The sequence below is a fragment of the Schistocerca serialis genome, chromosome 4 (genome assembly GCF_023864345.2).
Source record: "Schistocerca serialis cubense isolate TAMUIC-IGC-003099 chromosome 4, iqSchSeri2.2, whole genome shotgun sequence".
Classification (NCBI taxonomy): domain Eukaryota; kingdom Metazoa; phylum Arthropoda; class Insecta; order Orthoptera; family Acrididae; genus Schistocerca; species Schistocerca serialis.
In genome coordinates this window covers 545,326,305-545,351,817 of record NC_064641.1, presented here as the reverse complement: position 1 = coordinate 545,351,817, position 25,513 = coordinate 545,326,305, and the positions used below count along the sequence as shown (strand labels likewise).

General features: G+C 42.6%; 1 protein-coding gene across 1 annotated transcript in view; it reads left to right on the top strand.

Annotated features, from left to right (window-relative positions):
- LOC126474601 (uncharacterized) overlaps window positions 1–25,513 on the top strand; it is a 692,800-nt gene that overhangs the window by 249,774 nt on the left and 417,513 nt on the right. The window contains exon 4 of the mRNA XM_050102077.1: window positions 3,109–3,360. Coding sequence (XP_049958034.1) covers window positions 3,109–3,360 — 252 coding nt within the window. The remainder of the gene's footprint in view (window positions 1–3,108; window positions 3,361–25,513) is intronic.

The window sequence follows — 25,513 nt, the reverse complement described above, 5'->3', positions numbered from 1 at the left end:
AGCCTTCATTGCTGCGAAAGGTGGATATACACTGTACAAGTGCCGACATTGTGCATGCTCTGTTGCCTGTGTCTATGTGCCTGTGGTTCTGTCAGTGTGATCATGTGATGTATCTGACCCCAGGAATGTGTCAATAAAGTTTCCCCTTCCTGGGACAATGAATTCACGGTGTTCTTATTTCAATTTCCAGGAGTGTAGATTAAATGAGTTACTGTAGCCAGCAATAAATGAGAATAAATGAGAATAGGTAAGTGAAACAGTATCAATTTTAGATTGCAGATAACTAATTATGGTCATCAGCCCAAAAACGAGCAAAAGATAAAATTGTTTAGTGACTGAATTGACACTCAAATTACGTAATAATTATAAATGTAAAGGAAGGCAGTAGGGGAACAAAATTGCACACGCGTGAGTTTAATTTAAAAGCCACGCGTATCGTGAACAGTATTAAATTCATTCGAAATGTATTGAAATTACTTGCAGTTAATAAAAACTTATAATAGTTACTAACTATTAAGACGTCCCACGAAATGTACTGCATTACCCACTGTAAACCTACATGTTGTCAGGTTCAGTGAAACAAATACTGAAGACAAGCCAATGCGTCATAAAAAACTAACTCATTAATAACAAGAACTTTGGCAATGCCAGTCTTACGAAAACCAACAGCACCTGATGTAATAGCAAAATGTACAACATAAAATTATGAATCACTTTATTTGAAATAGCATCAGCACTTTTCTGTGAAAGAACTTTTACTTTTCTGATTGGGTACAGTAAAGGCGGTACAACACACAAAAAGCTTTAATTACTACTGAAACTGATTTCATGAATAACTTGATTCAATTAATTTAAAAATTTAATTGCTTTTATCTTCACTTAATTATCTCTTTCTCTTGTGACTGTCTTGGTATTCATTATGAAATTTTAAGGACACTGCTGATGGTTAATGACAAACGAAATAATCCGTATCACTTACAAGGTTTATGGTACAATGAAATATACACTACAATTTTCAAATAATGAAACTACTACGCTGGCAAGCCGACTACGTAACTAAGACGCTATATATCTACGTCTTGGTCTTACTTTGTGGCGAGATGCTGGTGGGAGGCGAGCTGCTGGTGGGACGACGTCATACATTTTCTAATGTCCGTTATTGACACCAGGCTATTCTTTAACAATGAGCAGCTGTTAATAATATTCGGCCACATTAAACTCTTCCTCATGTAACGATTCTTCATACATACCTTGTCTATGCGTAGATATATGGTCTCCCACATTTCCACAATGCGTTGCTATGCTTATGACACCATTTCGAAGACAATCACAATCATGCATTAGAGCGCCCAACCTTACGTCCGTACTTCAGCACACAAGAAGAGTAACTCTCTCTTTCCATTCTCTGCCTGATATTGTGCCTGCGGGTGCACGCGCTCAACGATATTATTGTAAACATGGGCATTGATTTTTTGGATTCCAAACATTACGGAATTCCTTGACTTTGCCAGCATTTCTTCTATAAAGTTTTTACAGTATGATTTTTCAATATTTTTCCATAGTTGTATTACAAGTTTTGAACAGTGATGGCTGTAACAATTAATCAAAAATATATATATATATATACAGTGTGTTGGGGTGCAAGTGCAGATATTTTTGTTCTTCATCCATGACCGTGCGAAGTGGCGTAGTGTTTAGCTCACTGGACTCGCATTCGGAACGACGACGGTTCAAACTCGCGTCCGGTCATCCTGATTTAGATTTTCCGTGGTTTCCCTAAATCTCTCCAGGGAATTTCCGGGATGGTTCCCTTGAAAGGGCACGACCGACTTCCTTCCTCATCTTTCCCTAATCCGAAATGACGGATGACATCGCTGTTTGGTCCCCTATCTCAAATCAACAAACCAACCGACCTCATCCATCCTACAGCCAGGATCTCGCACCTTGTGACTTCCATCTCTTTGGCCTAATGAAGGATGCTCTCCGTGGGAAGCACCACGTGGATGATGTGGAGGTTGTTGATGCAGCAAGACATTGGCTGTGACGTCGAAGCACTAGAGTGGTTCCTTGCGATCATACAAGCCCTCCGAGTAAGGTGGTGTAACGCCAACGCATTGAACGGAGATTACGTATACAAATAGGGTTTTGCAACCAAATGAGTTGGGAATAAAATTATGTACTGGAATATCGAATGAAACCTAGTTGCTTTCATAAAAAAAGTGTTGTATTACTTATTGAACACTCTCTGACATTCGTGTTTATTAAAGGGGGTAGGACGTCAAACGGTCCGACACAGGACATTTTAATTCCCAGTGCCTATACTTTTACAAGTAAATTCATAAAGTTTTGTCAGCACGACCAGGAAGGATTCAAGATTCACACTCATAGCAGTGGAAGTTCAAAAACATAACAAAATAAATTTTTTTTGATATGAAATTTCATCATTTTTTCACTTACTGTTGGCTGCATTTGTTGCTATAGGTACATTTTTCTTCACAAGTAAGAGAGATCCTTTGATGAATTTTGCACAGCATACAAACCATACCTACAGGTTTATGAAACTCTAGAGTTTTCCAAGTGTATTAAAACCTGTGGTAAAAATTGAGATAATTAACTACAAAATTTGATTTTTTTCTAAACATAAAGTTTAAAACGTAACATCCCATTCAATTTTTCATAAGTTAAATAGATTCTAGAGTTTCAGACACCTGTAAGTATGGTTTGTATGCTGTGCAAAATTCATCGAACAGTATCTCTTACTTATGAAGAAAAGTGTACCTATAGCAACAAATGCAGCCAATAGTAAATGAAAAAATGATGAAATTTCACACTTAAGAAAATTTATTTTGTTATGTTTTTGAACTTCCGCTGCTATGACTGTGAATCCTGAATCCCTCCTGGTCATTCTGACAAAATTTTATGAATTTAGTTCTAAAAGTATAGACAGTGGAAATTAAAATGGCCTGTGGTGCCTCTCCTGCTCTAAGTCGACCCGTTTGACGTCCTACCGCCCTTAAAGTTATTACATATTTACAGTAGGCAAGTAGTTCCCATCTACCCTGTGTATTGTATACGACAAGTGGGTATGAGCTTGCGACTGGTTCGCAGGTGGCGGCAGCGGGCTGGCGCCGCCGCGGTCCCCGGAGCTGCGCCGCCACTCCGACGTGTCGCCCGCGTCGCTCAAGGAGCTGGAGAAGGTGGCGGGCGAGCGGCGCGAGGAGCTGCGCTGGGAGCGAGAGCTGGAGTGGCGCCAGCACCGCGTGGGCGGCGCGCCGCCCCCGCAGCCCGGCGGCCAGCCGGGACACTCGCCGCAGGTCGAGCGCCGGCCCTTCCCCTCGCCCGCCAAGCAGGTCGGGCCAGGTCAGTACCCTTCCACCGCCACCACCACCGAAACACTGATTTGGTCCCATTCACCTCAAGCTGTACGACGGGTACGTGTAGAGTTTTAATTGGCACCCAGAAAAAAAACTAGTTTTTTTATTAATTTGTCAACATTAAAGTCTTCACGCAACAGTACCGTACCAAACCTCCACAGGAGAAGAAACAATAGCATGGCAGATCTTCGCTTTACCATTGGGCTGCGTCGTTTTGTTTCGGATCCTCCAGCGGCTTGCTACGGTAGTGTGGCATGGAAGATTTCACTGTGTATTAGTACTAAAGATACGTACCCACAAACAAACAAAAATTTCTTACGTAACTTTGTATTTTCTGGGTGGCAATTAAAACATTTTGAGACACATGCCCAGGTTTGCTCGTCGCCAGAGTTTACATCCTGGCATGCACACAGATTGTTACACATACAGTGTGTTCCATTTATCCTGATCACACCAAGTAATTCTTTCTCCATGTTACGAAAGAACTGAGTGGACATGCATCGAACACTACTGTTGTGACATGAATGACGTTATGCCTAAATCAGATAGAGAGAAGCATTTTTCTTTGCACAAACAACCATCCACATTTATAATCAGCAACAGATATGGCAGCTTAACACAGCCAGCTTGACTTCGGCCAGCAACACCAACGCTACGGTGAATCACGACCAGAGCCTTTCCGGGTAACAAACATGCCACGCAGTCCTCCTGCGCTTCCGTCGATATACACGAGGTTTCACAGTACTGAGCAGGTGACCACTAGCATACTGGATCACCCAACGGTAGGCGCCACCACTGACGAACATTTCCAGTCAGGGCTCCAGCGGGGTGGATTCCGCCGATAGTGTCTTCAGGTTTCCAAGTGATGGCGGAAGAGAGAAAGCGTTGTCACTCCATGGCAGACGGCATGCAGCTTCTTTTAGGAGGCGCCATGGTCGACAGCGCCAACGTCAGAGGTGTACGCCATAGTTCAGATGCATCGGAACAGTGGCGACTTATGTGTTGGCACACTCCAGAAGCAAAATTTTTAAAAAATCAAGCAAATGTTGTTTAGCTACTGTGAGTATATGAACCAGTGTGATTCCCTTTAATGTAACTTCGTTCATTATGAAAATATATACAGCAAAACATCTTCTTTAAATAGCACTCTTCTGTTTTCTTTAATTCAGTAATCGACTTTTTTCCTCAAGACCTGTTCAGAAATGTATCACCCTGTACCATTCAAGTAAACATGATGTAATTAAAAACGCAACACAGAAAAGACTTCAGCTACCTTGTACTAGACGACATAATAAGCAAAGCATCTGATCGCACTTGCATGTGCCTAAGAGTTCTTAATACAATGCAGGAGTTTCGGTATAACTTTCGAGGGAAAGTGTACAGTCAGTTATCCACATATAACTACCATTACATGTGTTATTGAAAAGGGTGTCATACAATAAAGTTCAATTTATATACCACACACAGAGAGGAAAATACCCAAGAAAGATAAGATTGAGTGAGGCACAAGAAAGAGGGGAAATTGTAATAAAAAAGGATCAGCTGCGCGGTAGGTCAAATTAAAACACTTGATTACGCCGACCTCAATTACTATGCAACATGAATAAATCGCAAGCGCTAAAAAGTAATTCACAGCCTAAAAATTGCGTATTGCCGACAATACAGCTTGTGACAAAATATCTATAGGCAGAATTTCAGGAAACGTTCCTCACACGTAAATGAAGAAAATTCATTGTATAGAAACTGGTCCGGAAATACTTCATTTGCATGTTATCATTCAGTTTCCACAACTCTTCAACGCATTAATCGTAGGAAACACACACGAAAAGGACGTATGAGCACATTATGGATCACATCCCTGCATTAAATGTTCAGATTGTTCTCCGTTAGTAAGGATACATTGATCAACCTCCCGTCTCATTGAATTCCTAACTCGCTGAAGCATCCCTGAAGAGAAGCATAATGTTTCACAGCCTTCCACAATACGGGCACGAAGAATCTGTGGATCTCGTACCGGCATTCCACGCACAATATCTTTAAAGTGCATCCACAAATTGGCAAATAATATTCTAATGGATACAGATACGAAATACATGAAGGCTGTGGGCTAGTCCATCTCCACCTTTTCATTTGTCACTGCATCTGTTAGACGTCTACGAAAGTTACCACTGAAATGAGGAGGAGCTCCATCGTGCATGAAGTACATCCTTCGTCGCACTCGTAAAGGCACTTATTCTGGCACAAAAGAAACAATATTTTCTAAGAAAGCATAGTACGTTGCACCGTTAGGAACGGGTGGAACAACGCGAGTCCCTAAGAAAAGAACACCAACAACGCCAGCCCAAACGTTGACATAAAACCTTTATCAGTGACTTTATTACGCAATATCATGACAGTTTACGACAGTGCATAATAAAGAATATGAGTGGACCCAAAACTGAACCTTGAGAGATTCCATTCGTAATTTCTCCCTTGTCACCAATAGCTTTTCTACTTCCAGAATTGATTGAATTATTTAGCGAACCTTTTGCACTCTATTAAATATGATTGAAAGCAGCTGTGTTTCCCATGATTAATGTGATCACGAAGAGACGAGTAAAATGAGCTTCAACATGGAAAAAGCGTTTCTGGACCAGTGTCCATATAATATATTTTCTTTTTCTCTCAGGGACGTGTCGTGGAAGTTTGGCCATACCAATTTGCTACATCTTGTATATACTGACAATTTTTTCTGGAAACTTTTGCGACACACAAGTTGCAGCCGCATGTACATTACAGGCCTCTGTTGCCCAGAAATGTTTGCTGCAGTACAATTACGCGCCAGAAGTATTTACGCATGGCTCCACCACTGCTACGTAAAGGACGAACGCAAGCTAGTGGAGACGATTGTGGATCTCCTTTTACATCTCACAACAAATAAAGAAACAATAAGAGAAATAGGGCTTCGTGAATGCGGTTCTTTATTATTTTTAAGTAAACGGAATGCTGTAGAAAGTTCAACTCGAGAACTGATGTTGCATACATACCTTTCCCAGAATCTTACTAGAATGTCGAAACCCAATTTTGAATATCTCGTAAAAGCAACTAATTGGAGAACTGCTAAAATGATACAAATATGAGACACTGTTCAAATGGTTCAAATGGCTCTGAGCACTACTGGACTTAACGTCTGAGGTCATCAGTTCCCTAGAACTTAGAACTACTTAAACGCAACTAACGTAATGTCAGCACACACACCCATGCGTGAGGAAGGATTCGAACTTGCAACCGTAGCGGTCGCGAGGTTCTAGACTGAAGCGCCTAGAACCGCACGGCCACAACGGCCGGCTGAGACACTATATACAAGTTATAACCCAACTGGTGACCATCCTTCCGTTTCTAGTTACTGGTGATTCGTTCGTACAAAAGTTTACCTAACGCACTTCTTTAAATTGAACTGTTCATCAAAAAGGCTCTTGGTACAGAGGTTGGACGAAAATATCTGAACACAGCCAAAAATGCATGATCGAATATAAATGCAGGTGGCTAGCCAAGCCTGCAAGTTGAGCTATTGTATTTGACCGCAAGCGGCACCCTGTGCAATGTCCTCTATACGTTGTCGTTGCTGCCAGAATAGTGTTCTTTGTAGATGTAAGTGCACTACGCCGGAGCTAAGTGAATTCGAAAATGGGGAAACTGTTGACGCTCGTATGGTGGGTGCTTCTTTTACCAAGTTACCGGAAGTGTTTGATATTTCAAGAGGTACATATCAAAGATTCGTACCACAGACAGACAAAACGGAAAAAAAATATCACCCGATGAATCACAACGCAGTCGAAAGGATGTGGTGAGTCATAGTGACTGGCGGTCATTGAAGAGGAGTGTGACAAGAAAACAGGGTGTGGCTGCAATCGTCACTGCAGAACTAAATGTCGCGCTAGCCAACCCTCTAAGCATCGAAACAAGTAGGAAATTGTAGGACGAACTGGAATCCCAAAACTACTACTCATCAATGATGTAAACGCCACTAAGAGGAAAACTTAATGAGGAAGACATAAAACCAGCAATAAGGAACACGGGGAGAAACTCATTTGATCGGATGAGTCTAGTTTTACACTGCTTCCATCTTCTGGTCAAAAGTACGTCCCAAGAATGAAGGATGACGAAGGTTAGGTGTTGATTTGCACACCGGTGTCGTGGTATTTCATGGGCACTTTGCGCACTCGACAAGGTCGCTTTACCGTCAAGGATTATATGACCATTTTGGTGAAGAGGTCAACGCATGGTACCCACCCCAGTGGTGACGCTGCGTACCAACATGACGGAGCTCCTGTTCGTACAACTGGCATCATCCAGGACTGGGTTTCGGAGAGCGTGGATGAATTGTTGCATTCCCCCTGGCCACTCTGGAGAGAAGAGTGCGTGACCATCTTCCACGTCCATTATCATTACCTGAACTTCCCACTGGTTTTGAGGAATAATGTTATAAGATTACCTTGGCAACTGTACACGACCTGTATTTGTCAATTCCGAGACGAACGGGAGCTGTTTCGAATACCAACAGTTTCCTTCACCGAATTAGGAGTGGTGCCGTGTTGTGATTTTGGTTGTTCCACATTTTTGTCCATTCCCCGTACCATAAGTGTACAATGTTACGGTACACATGTTGAATGATTTCGTGACGGTAAGTTATAAATAATAATGCAGTTTTTTATTTATATTTTATTTTTATTCATCAGTACCAATCGCTGTTCACACCAACTATTCCTGCGTCAGGCCTGTCTTGAGAGATAATATCGGTCTCATGGCGTCAAATGCAATCTATGTGGATGAAGTGTCACCTGCGCTTCCACTGTTACCACAGAACTGTTTTGCCTCTCATTTGGCAAAGATGAGAGGACTCTGGAATTTTTTTTATGCTTCATCAAGTGTGACGTTTCCCCCCGGTAGCTGAGTGGTCAGCGCGACAGAATGTCAATCCTTAGGTCCCGGGTTCGATTCCCGGATGAGTCGGAGATTTTCTTCGCTCAGGGATTGAGTGTTGTGTTGTTCAAATCATCATCATTTCATCCCCATCGACGTGCAAGTCGCCGAAGTGGCGTCAGATCGAAAGACTTCCACCCCCAGAACGGTCTACCCGACGGGAGTCCCTGGTCACACGACATTTACATTTATTTATCAAGTGTGATTCCGACGTGATCGGCAACAACTTGCCAACTATCCTTTCTCAGAATGTGGTCTTAGTATACATTATTTTCGAGTCCCATAGCTCTTGTAAACGCACCTTAACAAACAGGTTTACTTTATGCAAGAACAACGAAAGTTGCTACTTAAGATTTTGAAATATTTAATGATAAAATGCAACAATTTTGAAACACACGGTACACAATAGTTACTGGAGTTATTAAATCAATCCAAGTACATTCCCTCAAGGTTGCGTTTCCTTACAGATTTAGTCTCACAATCCAGTATCCCATTTTCCTCACTAATGACAATAGAAAAGTGACTGTACCAGTTATATCCGGAAACGCATTTGAAGAAGCTTCACAGAGAAATTCATAAACGACACCAGAATATAAAACACCAGACGGACGACAGGACAATTTCCAAACACATTCAATTACATAATGAGATTAAATTTAGTCAGAATAGCAACATTATTGAACACTACTGTTGACACTTGGACACTGATTATTGATGCTCCTTTTTCTGGAATCAGTGATATAGTTAACTACATTTATTTTTGAGTTACTCCGAATGTCAAAGCTACTTCAAACCGAAGAAACCATCATCATCGCAGTTAACCGTTTATTGATTTTGATACATTTCATTTCTTCAATCATTAACGCTCGAGTTTCAGCAAAGGAAATAAGTAGCTTATTCTAAATGCCAGAAGCTTAGAGCAACGCCAAGGTCGAGGAGCAAAAACACTGCATGAAAACAGGGACTATCAAAAATATTCGTCTGATTTCAAAGGGCCATTTCCTAAGACAGAAACTTGGAGTGGATTTTAACTTGCGCCTAGGACTTCGAAGTTTTTGTTTTCAACAGAACCATCCGATTTTACAAGGGTTATCTTTCACATGCAGACACATACGAGCTTGAGGGTAGTGTAACAGTTACCTTTAGTTACAAAGAACTCAGTTACTTTCCACAAATGTTCAACGACCTATCCACCGGCCACACGATAAACCATAGTTCAGACTCGTTCCAAAATTCACGAGCGTGGCTAAAGTTACTGCATTCATTGTGTTTGTCAGGCGGCCTCGAAGTTTCTCAGAGTCATTACATATCATGAGATCAGGTAGCCCAGGAGACAAATGAAAGAGTGGTGGTGCCATTGTCAAGTGCTTTAAACAGTCAGAATTGCAGTGCCGTACTGTTCACCTAATCGCCGCCGCACAGTTGAACGTTGCCGCTGTTAAAACGCAGAACGAAAACAGATTTTTCTGCTTTGTTATCGGCACCTCAACTTGGCTCTCATGGGTAATAAACGAGAGGGCGATCCAGCTTCCTCATAAAAAACCGTACCGGAAGCACTTGAAATGGCGCCTTGTAACATGTGCCAAGGTAATCATTTGGTTTCATTGCGTAAGTATCCGCCCCCGGTAGCTGAGGGGTCAGCGCGACAGAATGTCAATCCTAAGGGCCCGGGTTCGATTCCCGGCTGCGTCAGAGATTTTTCTCCGCTCAGGAACTGGGTGTTGTGTAGTCCTACTCATTATCATTTCATCCCCATCGACGCGCAAGTAGCCAAAGCAGCGTCAAATCAAAAGACTTGCACCCGGCGAACGGTTTAGCCGACGGGAGGGCCTAGTCATACGTCATTTACATTTATTTATTGCGTGAGTGAAAACGTAACCCAAGTTTCTACCTTTATTCGTGCAGAAGATAAATGTTGTGTACTGATGTGCAAAACTAAAGAACGAAAGTAACTTTCCCTTGATATGTCACTGAGAAGTAACATAGCTTTAGAAAGCTTCAATCATACATAGAAAGAACTGCTGTAGTATACTACAATATAGTACAGTACAGTACAGAAGGCAACTGCGTGAAATGTACTATAACACGATCCGAAATGAGACGGCAATCACACTGAATTCACCGCAATTCATAATGGTTCCCTGGACATTACAAAAGCCGGGACAAGGTGCTTAATAGAGTGTAAGATCACCGTAGACGGCAACGTGCTCAAATAACGGCCACATGGTTGGAGTGGAGTTCATGTGGGAGGGCGTTCCACTCCTCCAGCAGCGTGGTTAACTGCTGGATTGTCTTTGGAGCATGTGGAGGTGGTGTGATATGTCTCCACTCCGCATCCCACACATTATCGATGGGGAACGGGTAGGCCAATCCTCTCGCCAAATATTCCCTCTTTCCAAGAGTTCCTCCACCTGCGTAGTTCCATGTGATCGCACGTTGTCGCCCACAAAAATGAAGTCACGGCCAGAAGGTGGAGGTACCTTCATATGGCGAGAGATGGGAGCACTTAATGCTCTCGGAAGTGTTGTCGAACATGGTGGTTCTTGTGACCCAGGTCTTGTAGTGTGGGGAAACATAATGTTGTATAGGCGTACTGACCTCCAGATCAGTACACTTAGTGGCCAATGTTATTGTAACACTGTACTATTTCCCTACGTGCATTCTGCCCTGATTTCACTCTTAAGGATGACAGTGTTAGATGGCATCGAACTGCACAGTTGCAGCAGCTCTTGGAACGACATGATATTGGACGACTTCAGTCACATGGTGCACATGTGTTATGCACTAGAAACACGTATTACAACACGTCCACGTTTACCGAACCCATCGAGCAGTGTCCGCCCCTGGTAGCTAACTGGTCAGCGAGACAGAATGTCATTCCTGACGTCCCGGGTTCGATTACCAGCTGCGTCGGAGATTTTCTCCGCTCAGGGACTGGGTATTGTGTTGTCCTTATCATCATCATTTCATCCCCATCGACAGGCAGGTCGCCGAAGTGGCGTCAACTTGAAAGGCTTGCACCAGGCGAACGATCTACCCGACGGGAGGACCCAGCCATACGGCATTTCCATTTCCATCGAGCAGTTGTCAGTTGTGCTAATGAAGGAATGGAACGTCCTACCACAAGAACTTTGAGCACGTTGCAAAGCATACATTCCCGTCGATGATGGACAGACACCCTATTAAGAACCATGTCCCGCCTTTTGTAATTTGCAGAGGACCATCATAAATGGCGGTGACTTCAGAGTAATTATTATCTTTAAATAAAACTTCGTCCCTGTTTGTCTCATTGTGTATGTCCTTCAGTTACCTACTGTACTGTACAGTAACAGTTCTATATACGTATGGTTCGAGTTGCATCAACTATGTTACTTGGCAATGACAGATCATGCGAAAGTTACTTCGTCCTTAAGTTTTACACATCATTGTGGACACAGGCTTACGAAAAAGGATGATTTTTTTGAAACTTTCTGCATAAAAGCACTAGATATGCATTACTTTATATTCAGAAATAATCGAATCTGGGTGTACAGCTATTCGACACAGCTAATACGTCAGGGCCTACGTCCACTGTGACGTATTATCAGTACCCACTCTCTATTTGCGAGCAGCTAAGTAATACACTTTTGTGGAGTCTAACTGTGATATATTTAGATCAATAAGGAGATTCCTTATTTATTATTACCAACCCACAAATATTCACTCATGATATTCGAATCAGCTCCCAGAGAAGAATCTTCGGTTTAGACGATGTCTGAGGAAATTTCCTAACGTATCCCAACTTCCATGAATCATAAACCTTAGCTGTCTTCACGTTAGCCACAATATATCACGACCGTCAATTCCGTCCTCTGGTTAGGTTGTGAGCGACACTGAACTTCAGAGAGCACCTAAATACAGCTAAAATCCTTACTTCAGAGATAGTACAAACATCACTGCCAACTTTCTGTCGAAGTTTCTGGATGAATTTTTCGTTATCGTCGTTTCTGTCACCAGTTTGATTCAGCGATGCACCTATGACAGCGCGATATTGCGTATTTACAAACTCATGCGAAACGTCATTAGTACATCATTATAATTCTAATTATAGTTTTGATAAGTGGATATTAAAACTGCATCTCCTTATTGTTCAAAAATGTTCGAATGTGTGTGAAATCTTATGGGACTTAACTGCTAAGGTCATCAGTCCCTAAGCTTACACACTACTTAACCTAAATTATCCTAAGGACAAATACACACACCCATGCCCGAGGGAGGAATCGAACCTCCGCGGGGATCAGCCGCACAGTCCCTGGCTGCAGCGCCCTAAACCGCTCCGCTAATCCCGCGCGGCTCCTTATTGTTCCTTGAGTTCATAGGTTAATAGTAGTTCACAACAATAGGTCAAAAGTAGCTGCTGAAAAATGAAGGAGTGTAACGTTGCTATTAGACTATATAGAGTTGACATACTTGAAAAGATTAAAACTATATAAGAAGTCCTGTATAAAAATAAAAACAATATGATAAAACCATAATCAGAATGAGACTATGATACTAAAAGTCGTAAGATCACAAGGATCAATAGGAAAGCATAAAACAAAAGAACAGTAAGAACATTACATTAAATCATCAAATAAATCGTTGAAAATTTTCTCCTTGAAATCGATTTGCTCGTTCAGAAGGCCTTGGGGTCCATTTTTATGCCGACTGTACTTCTTCTAGAGGATCTAATGAAATACCTTCAGGGGCGTTATGAGATATCTTTACATTGAGTACTCTGTAGCACCTGTTGTCCAAGTAAGGATTTACTACATTCAACTCCAGTACTATGTTCCTTAAAGTGAACACTGGAATTACGGCATGTCTGCTATTTACTGTGTACGACATATACCGCACAGAACTTGGTAAACATCAAAGCAGTAAAATCTGTTACAATGATTGCCTGCTATACATTCGTTTCCTCTGAAGGTAATCAATTACCAGTGACGTAATTTGCGTTAATGTTTTTATTTCTAAATGATCTAACATTTTAACTGATACATGACCCATTTGCGTCTTATTGATCAAACTCGGTTCTTCTTTGTTTAATGTATTCAGGGGTCTTTGTTTCAATTTATTCAACCTCGCGAACTTTGTAATCGTTAGTTTTTGCTTCTTGTATCATGCTATAAATTTCTTTTTGAACATTACGCTCTAAGGGTAGCTTTAACATTCTGTGTATCACTTTCTATGAGTCTAATCACTGCATTACCTAAAGAAAGCTGTGGATCCACCCTTTCCTGTCTATTTGACTTAATTACCATGGCTACAGGCGGTCTCACAGGGAGTTAAGCTGATAACTCTAGGGGTAACTAATTTTTTGTCCCCTGTGCTTACTCTAAGAAGAAACGTGACTGTCTTTAGGAATACAAAACACGAGGCCACTGATCATAACTTCTGTAATAATAAAAGTAAGAAGACGCTGCTCTTCCGCAAACACAAGAGCCTACTATTTGTATATCCTCATAGCGAGATAATAAGAATACCAGAAAGGGCACATACCCTTCAAGGTATACTGCATAAAACTCATCACATAGTCTCATTAAGGTCTCGAATGTGAACAAGATTTTTTATGGAAACAGTGCCGTATGTTGATAAGTGGCGGTTCGAATAGTATCAGACATATAAGCTTTTTCTAAATTTCATACTTTCCTGAGGCTTCTATAGAAACATTCATCATACTAATCACTACTATGACATGTTGCTAAATACAATTATAAAACTTAATGTTCTAAAAATAAATATTCCTTGATTTTTATGTTTTTCTCATTCTTTGCATTTTTGGAGGATTGTGTAGGACATGAAACTGTAAGGTGTAAAATAATTATTTTTTTTACAAAAACGTTTAGGTTGGATCGTAAATGATTATGAACATTAAACTGAGTTAATTACAAGTTACACAGTGTTAATTTTCGAGGTCGGAGAAAACTGACTCAAGCAAAACTTCATAATAAAGATATTAAGTTAAATTTTTGAACTCAATAAGCCTCAATCGAAGTTAGTTTGACTTTTAGAAAAACATTTAACAGACATATAGCAAAGATTGTTCAGCTCTCTATGTTGGCACAATTCTCATGGGCTCACGAATTTTTGTGTCGAATTCAGTTTTCTTCTAGCATTTCATTTATCGTACAATGTTGTTTCCTGTTCTTCGATGAATGTGCACGGAAAAAGTATGCTATTTTCTAAAACAGGTTTCATGACCATGTCTTTGTTTTCGATGAAACTGTATTTCTATCACCAAATTAATTCTTAGATGGAAATATTTCCCACAAGCTTCGCCAGTTGTTATGTCAAGAAGTCTCACTTTTCTAAGGTTTCCTCCATGTTCCTTTCACCCTGTTTTCTCGCAAGTGCTGCATATACGCCTGTTGCACTACCAAACAAATTACAACACTCCAAAATTAAGTTCGTGTACCGAAAAAGTAAGTGAAACAGGTAACTTATTGCTTCCCCGAAACGCACTGTAGTTTTGAATCGAAATTCCGTAAGCGCTCTCTATCCCTAGTTTACACTGCAGGAAGCGACAGGTGCTTCCATTAGCGCTAGAGTTTAGAAACAGCTCTTGTCCGATACAATCCTTTGTCTGATACTAGCCGATTTTCTCCTATGATGCCCGCATGTGTACGTGCGCGATCTCCAGTTACGAAGGGAAGGAATAAGTAATATTTTTCGCTGTTTTACAGCTTCCGCTACGCGGTTCATGCACTGTAGGTAATAGCTAAAAGCAACGTTTGACTGTTTCTAAAAGGGAAATACTGACCGATTTATTCCGCTGCGCCACACCGCACGTCGCCTTTGACGCACAGTGAGGCTAGCAAATTGCAGTGCGTTGATTGATAACGCTGTTCCCAGCGGCCATACGCACGGGAAATTGCTTTGCGCGGTGACATCGACACAGAGCTCCATACACATGACACTGCGCCTGCGCGGTCGCGGCCCACCTCTTTGATATACTGCTTCAAAGCGAATCGTAGAGCGACAGAATCAAAACAGACTGCCTTCTCCAGTGTCACCGGAGGACATACATCCCTGCACAGCAGAACAGTAATGACCGCAGCTTTTATAACTGTTAGCGAGGCAAGATTATACTGAAACGGTGTCGGATGTCCTCCAGCGGAGATTAGTGGGTCAGAGTGAATCAAAAGCAGTTCGTTGTCAGAAGAAGCGGTTATTTATTTCCCAACAATGTTTACTGAAGCATCGAGGGCTGTGCTTGTGCTGTGTTGTATATGAAGTACCACTGGGCTGTGGCAGTCAGTTTAGCCTGGTCTGCCCAGATCTCCAGCATTTCGTCATCGTCATTTGTCTCTTTATAGCCCCCTGCGAGACCGTGACAGTGAAATCTCCTAGTACAACTTTAATGTTTTTTGAATGGAAATTTCCAGGCTCCGTAAATTTGAACCTCGCACTGGGTGGTTTGTACACGGATGTTACAGTACATAAATGTAGCTCAATAGTTAAAATTTCTATATTTTCTTCGCAGGTCAAAGCACAGGAGCATACGTCTAAGTTCGGTTTCACAAATATAGCACTTCCGTACCTTTCGTGTGGTCTCTCAAGAACTAATTTTATGCCCTGTATTCTTGGTCTATGGCTAGTTGGTGCTCTGTGTGTTTCTTGTAACACTAAAACATCACAGTTGTTCCGTTTACACATGTCAGATAATAAAATTTCTTTATTTATAGATAAGCCTTCAATATTGCAGGAAGTTGTCACTAGTGATGGTCTTGTTAAAGGCCTTTTTTGGGGCTCTTCGGAGAGCTGTTTTGGCATCTTTAGTTTTGGTGCTCCGGTGTTTGCAGGATTGCTGATTAGGTCGTTTCCAGGGGACGCCCGATTGCTTGTTGTTCGTGTGGTGAACGCAATCTTCGTGGAGGCTCCTACAGTGTCCCGCAAGAGACAGTTGATTTCTCGACAAGCCATTCACTAAAACCGAGCCTGGCTGGACCCCTGCCGCAATCTGCCGTGTATGGCTGGACTTGCCTCGCTTCCTTACGAAGAACTGTCGTCCTGTGAAGAAGGAGTCAGTGAGCCAGGTTATGTGTCCTGGGCACCCTATTTTATCTTGAGGATCATGCCCACGTCAGGGGCGCGCTGGATGGGATTGGTGGGCGTCGTACCCTCGGACGGAGCTGCACCAAATGTGGAGGTGACGCTGATAGCGTGATGACCTTGCACTGTCCGTATAGTCTGCCGGCGATGCTGGCTTCGCTGCTCCACAAGGTACTACTGCCGACTCTACCATAGTCGTAGGTGGCTGGCTCGCGATTGGTTCTGTGGTATCATAGATCGATACCACCCTCATCGGCGCCTCACAGTTGGCAACGGAAACCCACGTTTCCGTCAGGCCCCGACAGTGGTCTGGCGGGGATCCAATGATGCGTGCAAACTGATCCACAACTTCAGCATTTCTAAGTGCGCCCTCTGCCGCCGTGATATACGATAGCCGGCGCAGCTGCAAGGCCCAGTGTGTGTCGCAGTCTGCTTCAGTCTTCAATCTTAGTCAGCCTTTGACACTTCACTCGTACATTAGTAGACGTAGCCCCGCATTATATGACGCCCTTCACTTAGCTTATTTCAACAGCAGAATTTTATTGCTGTTTGTTCTTTTTAATGCTTTTTCGCAACACTTGGAGGACGCAAGTTAAGTGAAACTTCAGTACCATATTTACGTGTTCACCAATCATTTCTGTTCCTTCCCAGCGTCCCTTCGGCGGCAGCTGCCGCACAACACTGTAACTCACCCTCCGTTGTGTACGAAGTAGTGCACAACAGGTCCAGAGTAAGGTGGAGGAGGCAACTAGGTAGAACCTCAGAGCTGCGTCTGGCCGCCGGCGCCTAGCTGTTGCGAACGCCCTGAACCTTCGTGGCTGGAAGGGCTCAATTCGATCCTCGGCCTGGACCCCTGGCAGGCAGATAAAATTACAGCAAACGCCGACTCGATGACTCGCCAATTCGATGAGCGGATGTCTGGGCGGCCAGTATTTATACACACCAAAGCAGGTTTGTTTTGATACGGCTGCCGCAAATTTCACGCACGCCATATGATGAAGGGTCAATGATTTTGGTAACCAGCTGGTCACCGACAGGTAAATTTTGGCGTATAAGCGACGCCGTGGCGTAACGCCACGCCAGCACATTACAGCACATTACAGGTAGTTCCTACCTGTGACAATGAGACCTCTGACTGGGATCACGCTCTTACATTACATACATCGTTATTGGAACCAACAATTCCTTCAATTCTTCGTACAAATATATAAATTATTCACACGTCAGTGATCTGTAACTCCTCTAAAATAAGTCCTGAACTAATAAGTAAGAGGTAAAGTGTCCTCCCTATTGGCCTTATACCATGATAGCATCAAACACTGTACCCCTCGTGCCACTGTGTGAACAAGTACACATAGACAACAGAAGTCGTGGGATACCCTCTAATATCATGTCGGAGTTCCTGTTGGCTGTCGTAGTGCAGCAGCTCGTCGTGGCGTGGACTCAACAAGTCGGTAAAGTCCCCTGCAGAAATACTGAGCAATGCTGCGCCTATAGCAGTCCATAATTGCTAAAGTGTTGCCTGTGCAGGGCTTGCACACCAAATGACTTATCGATTTTGTCCCAAAAATATTCGATGGGATTCGCGTCGGGCGATCTGAGTGGCCTAATCAGTCCCTACAATTGTCCAGAATGTTCATCAAACCATTCACGAACAACTGTTGCCCAGAAGTGTGGAGTACTGTCATCCATAAAAATACCATAAATGTTTGAGAACATGAATTCCATGAATGGCTGCAAATGGTCTTCAAGTAGCCAAACATTATTACTTGTAGCCAATCATCGGTTCAGTTCTATATAAACATAATCCACACCATTGTGGAGCCACCATCCGCTTGCACAGTGCATATCGACAACTTGAGTCCATGGTTTCAAGGAGTCTGCGCCACTCTCGAACCCTACCATCAGCTCTTACCAGATGAAATAGGAGCTCATCTGACTAGGCCACGGTTTCTCAGTAGTCAAGAATCCAACCGCTGTGATCTCAAGCCCAGGAGAGGCACTGGAGGCGATGTCGTGCAGCTATCAGAAAAACTCTTGGGGCTCGTCTGCTCCCATAGCCCATTAACACCAAATTTCGCAGCACTATTCCAGCGGATACACTCTTCGTACGTCTCACATTGATTTCTGCGGTTATTTCACGCAGTGTTGCTTGTCCATTAACAACTCCACTCAAACGCCGCTGCTCTCGATCGTTAGGCCGTCAACCACTGCGATGTCCATGGTGAGAGATAATTCCTCGAAATTTGGTAATCTCTGCTCATTCTTGACACTGTAGGTCACGGAATGTTGCATTCCCTAACGATTTCCCAAATGGAGGGTCTCGCGAGCCTAGTTCCAACTACCTTCTGCGTTCAAGGTCTGTTAATTCCCATCACACGGCCATCATCACGTCGAAAACCATTTGACATGAACTACTTGAGTAAAATGATAGGCCGGCCGCGGTGGTCTAGCGGTTCTAGGCACTCAGTCTACGGTCACAGGTTCAAATCCTGCCTCGGGCATGGATGTGTGTGATGTCCTTAGGTTAGTTAGGTTTAAGTAGTTCTAAGTTCTAGGGGACTGATGACCATAGATGTTAAGTGCCATAGTGTTCAGAGCCATTTGAACAATTTAAAATTATAGCTCCGCCAGTGCACTGCCCGTTTATATCTTGTGCACGCGACACTACCGCCTTCTGTACATATACATATCACTCACTCATGACTTTTGACACTTGCAGAAAGATTGTACGAGTCACCTAAAGAGACACTACAGCAGTTTCTCGTCATAACCTTGTGCACTGGCTGATAGTTGTATGGATGGTATACCTTGTGAAGACATAGAAACTTACGCCCAGACACTTGTGGGAAATGTGCACAAGGTAGATAAGTATTGCGTATGTATCTGTGCACGCCAACAAAATGTCGGCTATTGAAACCTCTTGTCGCAGTGCTGGCCTTTCTAAGCTGTCATCAACCTTCATCAAACTACATTACTTGTATAAACCTTCATCCGGCGTACAAGCAGAAATGAATTTTCCTTATCAATGAAAGTGTGCTGAATACTGACATTTCCCCACCAAGTGAATTAAGTAAGAGAGGCCGTTTGAGATGTTTTATGAATGGAAAAGGGATTCTCTCTTCTGAAAAAATTTCCAATTTACCAAATAACAAATTTCCTTGTAGCTAAGAGAATTTTCGTTAATACATTATTTCCATGCACTGCTCCCTCATAGACAGGAAACCAGAATTCTCATCCACTCTGGTGCACCAGGGTTATGACAAATCATGACTCAGACAAATGTTCCGGGGGCTTGATACTAGGTTAGCAAACGTAGAGTCAGAGTTCGCTGTTACTTCAGGCGAAGAGGTTTTTAATAGGCACAAGTAGATCCTATATACCCCTGATTATGCCAGATGAAGAACACACGATTCCATCGTAGTTTCAAATTCACATTAAGCTTGATGTCCCTTCGCTATCGACGACGGGTTAGGTTGGGCCATGACAGAGGCGTAGATGGAAGCACGTAGAAAGTCTGCCATTAAAAATGGTTCAAATGGCTCTGAGCACTATGGGACTTAACATCTGAGATCATCAGTCCCCTCGAACTTAGAACTACTTAAACATAACTAACCTAAGGACATCACACACATCCATGCCCGAGGCAGGATACGAACCTGCGACCGTAGCGGTCGAGCAGTTCCAGACTGACGCGCCTAGATCCGCTCGGCCACACTGGCCGGCAGTCTGCCATCAGTAACGTTTCTAACACCAGTATTTTGATTTTAGTTGAAGGTTCAAATGGTTCAAATGGCTCTGAGCACTATGGGACTTAACATCTGTGGTCATCAGTCCCCTAGAACATTTTTTTTTTTTTTTTTTGGTCATCAGTCTACCGACTGGTTTGATGCGGCCCGCCACGAATTCCTTTCCTGTGCTAACCTCTTCATCTCTCAGAGTAGTACTTGCAGCCTACGTTCTCAATTATTTGCTTGACGTATTCCAATCTCTGTCTTCCTCTACAGTTTTTGCCCTCTACAGCTCCCTCTAGTACCATGGAAGTCCTTCCATCGTGTCTTAGCAGATGTCCCATCATCCTGTCCCTTCTCCTTATCAGTGTTTTCCACATATTCCTTTCCTCGCCGATTCTGCGTAGAACCTCCTCATTCCTTACCTTATCAGTCCATCTAATTTTCAACATTCGTCTATAGCAACACATCTCAAATGCTTCGATACTCTTCTGTTCCGGTTTTACCATAGTCCATGTTTCACTACCATACAATGCTGTACTCCAGACGTACATCCTCAGAAATTTCTTCCTCAAATTAAGGCCGGTATTTGATATTAGTAAACTTCTCTTGGCCAGAAATGCCTTTTTTGCCATAGCGAGTCTGCTTTTGATGTCCTCCTTGCTCCGTCCGTCATTGGTTATTTTACTGCCTAGGTAGCAGAATTCCTTAACTTCATTGACTTCGTGACCATCAATCCTGATGTTAAGTTTCTCGCTGTTCTCATTTCTACTACTTCTCATTACCTTCGTCTTTCTCCGATTTACTCTCAAACCATAATGTATACTCATTAGACTGTTCATTCCGTTCCGCAGATCATTTAATTCTTCTTCACTTTCACTCAGGATAGCAATGTCATCAGCGAATCGTATCATTGATATCCTTTCACCTTGTATTTTAATTCCACTCTTGAACCTTTCTTTTATTTCCATCATTGCTTCCTCGATGTACAGATTGAAGAGTGGGGGCGAAGGGCTACAGCCTTGTCTTACACCCTTCTTAATACGAGCACTTCGTTCTTGATCGTCCACTCTTATTATTCCCTCCTGGTTGTTGTACATATTGTATATGACCCGTCTCTCCCTATAGCTTACCCCTATTTTTTTCAGAATCTCGAACAGCTTGCACCATTTTATACTGTCGAACGTTTTTTCCAGGTCTACAAATCATATGAAAGTGTCTTCATTTTTCTTTAGGCTTGCTTCCATTATTAGCCGTAACGTCAGAATTGCCTCTCTCGTCCCTTTACTTTTCCTAAAGCCAAACTGATCGTCACCTAGCGCATTCTCAATTTTCTTTTCCATTCTTCTGTATATTACTCCTGTAAGCAGCTTCGATGCATGAGCTGTTAAGCTGATTGTGCGATAATTCTCGCACTTGTCAGCTCTTGCCGTCTTCGTAATTGTGTGGATGATGCTTTTCCGAAAGTCAGATGGTGTATCGCCAGACTCATATATTCTACACATCAACGTGAATAGTTGTTTTGTTGCCACTTCCCCCAATGATTTTAGAAATTCTGATGGAATGTTATCTACCCCTTCTGCCTTATTTGACCGTAAGTCCTCCAAAGCTCTTTTAAATTCCGATTCTAACACTGGATCCCCTATCTCTTCTAAATCGACTCCTGTTTCTTCTTCTATCACATCAGACAAATCTTCACCCTCATAGAGGCTTTCAATGTATTCTTTCCACCTATCTGCTCTCTCCTCTGCATTTAACAGTGGAATTCCCGTTGCACTCTTAATGTTACCACCGTCGCTTTTAAAGTCACCAAAGGTTGTTTTGACTTTCCTGTATGCTGAGTCTGTCCTTCCGACAATCATATCTTTTTCGATGTCTTCACATTTTTCCTGCAGCCATTTCGTCTTAGCTTCCCTGCACTTCCTATTTATTTCATTCCTCAGCGACTTGTATTTCTGTATTCCTGATTTTCCCGGAACATGTTTGTACTTCCTCCTTTCATCGATCAACTGAAGTATTTCGTCTGTTACCTATGGATTCTTCGCAGCTACCTTCTGTGTACCTATGTTTTCCTTCCCAACTTCTGTGATGGCCCTTTCTAGAGATGTCAATTCCTCTTCAACTGTACTGCCTACTGCGCTATTCCTTAATGCTGTATCTATAGCGTTAGAGAACTTCAGACGTATCTCGTCATTCCTTAGTACTTCCGTATCCCACTTCTTTGCGTATTTATTCTTCCTGATTAATGTCTTGAACTTCAGCCTACTCTTCATCACTACTATATTGTGATCTGAGTCTATATCTGCTCCTGGGTAGGCCTTACAATCCAGTACCTGATTTCGGAATATCTGTCTGACCATGATGTAATCTAATTGAAATCTTCCCGTATCTCCCGGCCTTTTCCAAGTATACTCACTCCTCTTGTGATTCTTGAACAGGGTATTCGCTATTACTAGCTGAAACTTTTTACAGAACTCAATTAGTCTTTCTCCTCTTTCATTCCTTGTCCCAAGCCCATATTCTCCTGTAACCTTTTCTTCTACTCCTTCCTCTACAACTGCATTCCAGTCGCCCATGACTATTAGATTTTCGTCCCCCTTTACATACTGCATTACCCTTTCAATATCCTCATACACTTTCTCTATCTGTTCATCTTCAGCTTGTGACGTCGACATGTATACGTGAACTATCGTTGTCGGTGTTGGTCTGCTGTCGATTCTGATTAGAACAACCCGGTCACTGAACTGTTCACAGTAACACACCCTCTGCCCTACCTTCCTATTCATAACGAATCCTACACCTGTTATACCATTTTCTGCTGCCGTTGATATTACCCGATACTCATCTGACCAGAAATCCTTGTCTTCCTTCCACTTCACTTCACTGACCCCTACTATATCTAGATTGAGCCTTTGCATTTTCCTTTTCAGATTTTCTAGTTTCCCTACCACGTTCAAGCTTCTGACATTCCTCGCCCCGACTCGTAGAACGTTATCCTTTCGTTGATTATTCAATCTTTCTGTCACGGTAACCTCCCCCTTGGCAGTCCCCTCCCGGAGATCCGAATGGGGGACTATTCCGGAATCTTTTGCCAATGGAGAGATCATCATGACACTTCTTCAATTACAGGCCACATGTCCCGTGGGTACACGTTACGTGTCTTTAATGCAGTGGTTTCCATTGCCTTCTGCAGCCTCATGTCGTTGATCATTGCTGATTCTTACACCTTTAGGGGCAATTTCCCACCCCTAGGACAAGAGAGTGCCCTGAACCTCTATCCGCTCCTCCACCCTCTTTGACAAGGCCGTTGGCAGAATGAGGCTGACTTCTTATGCCGGAAGTCTTCGGCCGCCAAGTCTGCCATCAAAAATGGTTCAAATGGCTCTGAGCACTATGGGACTTAACATCTGACATCATCAGTCCCCTAGAACTTAGAACTACTTAAACCTAACTAACCTAAGGACATCACATACATCCATGCCCGAGGCAGGATTCGAACCTGCGACAGGAGCGGTCACGCGGTTCCAGACTGAAGCGCCTAGACCGCATGGCCACACCGGCCGGCGTTAGTTGAAGGAAAAAATGCCATGTAAGGTCAGATATCATTTACTGTATCTGTTATTGCACCCTGAGATGTTGAGTACATTGGTTCTGGTTTCACAGGATTTGATCTCTTTGTGGTCACATAGTCCCACCAACTCCTTGTTTGCTCAACGTTCCAGACTCCTCAAATTCTGCACTTTAAGTGCGTGGCAGAGTTCGAATCCCAGTTCGGCACAAAAATTTTCATAATATCTTTTCAGGCTTTAGCATGAGCACACCTGACTGTTGACGGAAATGCACGTGAATAACGGTATATGACGGATTCTACTACCAACGAGCCATAGATCTTTTCATCACATCATTTCAAGTTCAAATATGCCACTCCTAGCTACTGCTAAAAAAGAATTCGATAGATAACGTGTCTTCTTGTGTAGTCAACAACGACATGTGCGGGGTTTGATTCCCAGTCATCACTGTACTCTTCGTGACGTCATGTCCAGTTCTGACATGCTCACATCTCACTTTTAGTGAAAGAAAAATGTATTTAATGTCTATTGGTGCCTAGAAAACAACAGCGATAGATACTGGGTTCGAATCCTGGGAGGGGAGTAACTATTCGTTTTACTCGTCACTGCAGTTTCAAACATCTAGCGACTGCTCAGAAAATTTCGATATATGGTCTTTGTCTGTGCTTAAATACCAACCTGGTTAGGTGCTGTGTTCGAATCACTATCCAACACATGCATTACGTCAATTAATGTTTGTTACTCACGAATGAAACCATATTTAACATCTTTGTGGTTACTTAACAGGGATACAGTTTGCGGATAGTTGCCTGGTCCAATACAGAAATTCTCGTCATTAATTTGAAGTTCAGATTTGCTAAGAGATAGCGGCTAGGAATGTATTGTATCACGTCCTTTCATGGTTAGCCAGCAATGACGATTAGTATTGTGGTGGAGTCTCACGACATATGAATAACTTTCACTTTTAATGTCACTTAATGTTAGATAACAAGCACGATAGGTGGTTTGCGAGATGATGTATTAGAGTTACAGTCATTATTTGTTTCAGATACTAATGACAGTGGTAAACGCAAATGTCACTTCCTGTAACAGTTTTGAGTTTACAAGCGTTAAGGACTGTCTCAGGTGTTCCCCGAAATTTTTTGTATCATGGTATTAATTCACACCTGGAGCAATTGTCATACAGAACAGTGTATTCTAGTGGTAACTAGTCTTAACCATTTGGATAGTCAAATGCCTGTACCGAAACGAGATTAGAAGACCTACAATACAGTTAATTTATGTGGGATGCATTAAACTCAGGTCAAATCTAATTCAGGCCATACCGGGTACTTTTGAGCTTGATAGTACATTTATAACTATGGGAATGACCAAGTGAATCAGATATATCGGAGTTCATGTTTGGGTGGTCCAGTCGGTAAGGGCAAGGCACTGTTAGAGACTCGTGTCCCGCTGTAGCACCCCATTTTCACCCGCCATGAAGTTTCATAACTTCACAGAAGTGTCACAGATTAACTGTGAAAAATAATTAGCTAACTTTTTGTTCTGCCGTTTCTTCACTTAGGGATAGCGTTTTAAAAGTCCTACGTCCCTGGCCACTGCTTAAATTTTGAGTAAAAATCTTCAACAATAGCAGGCGAGGAATTTCAGCACAAAGCGGCACCCTCGCTTTGTCAACGTCTGGACAAAGAGAGCGGGGGAACGGAGAGTGTTTCGTGGAACTCATTTGTTTCTCGAGTGGGAAACTATACTAAAAATCGGAAGAAAGAGCAATGATCAACAGCATGTGGTTACAGATGGCAAT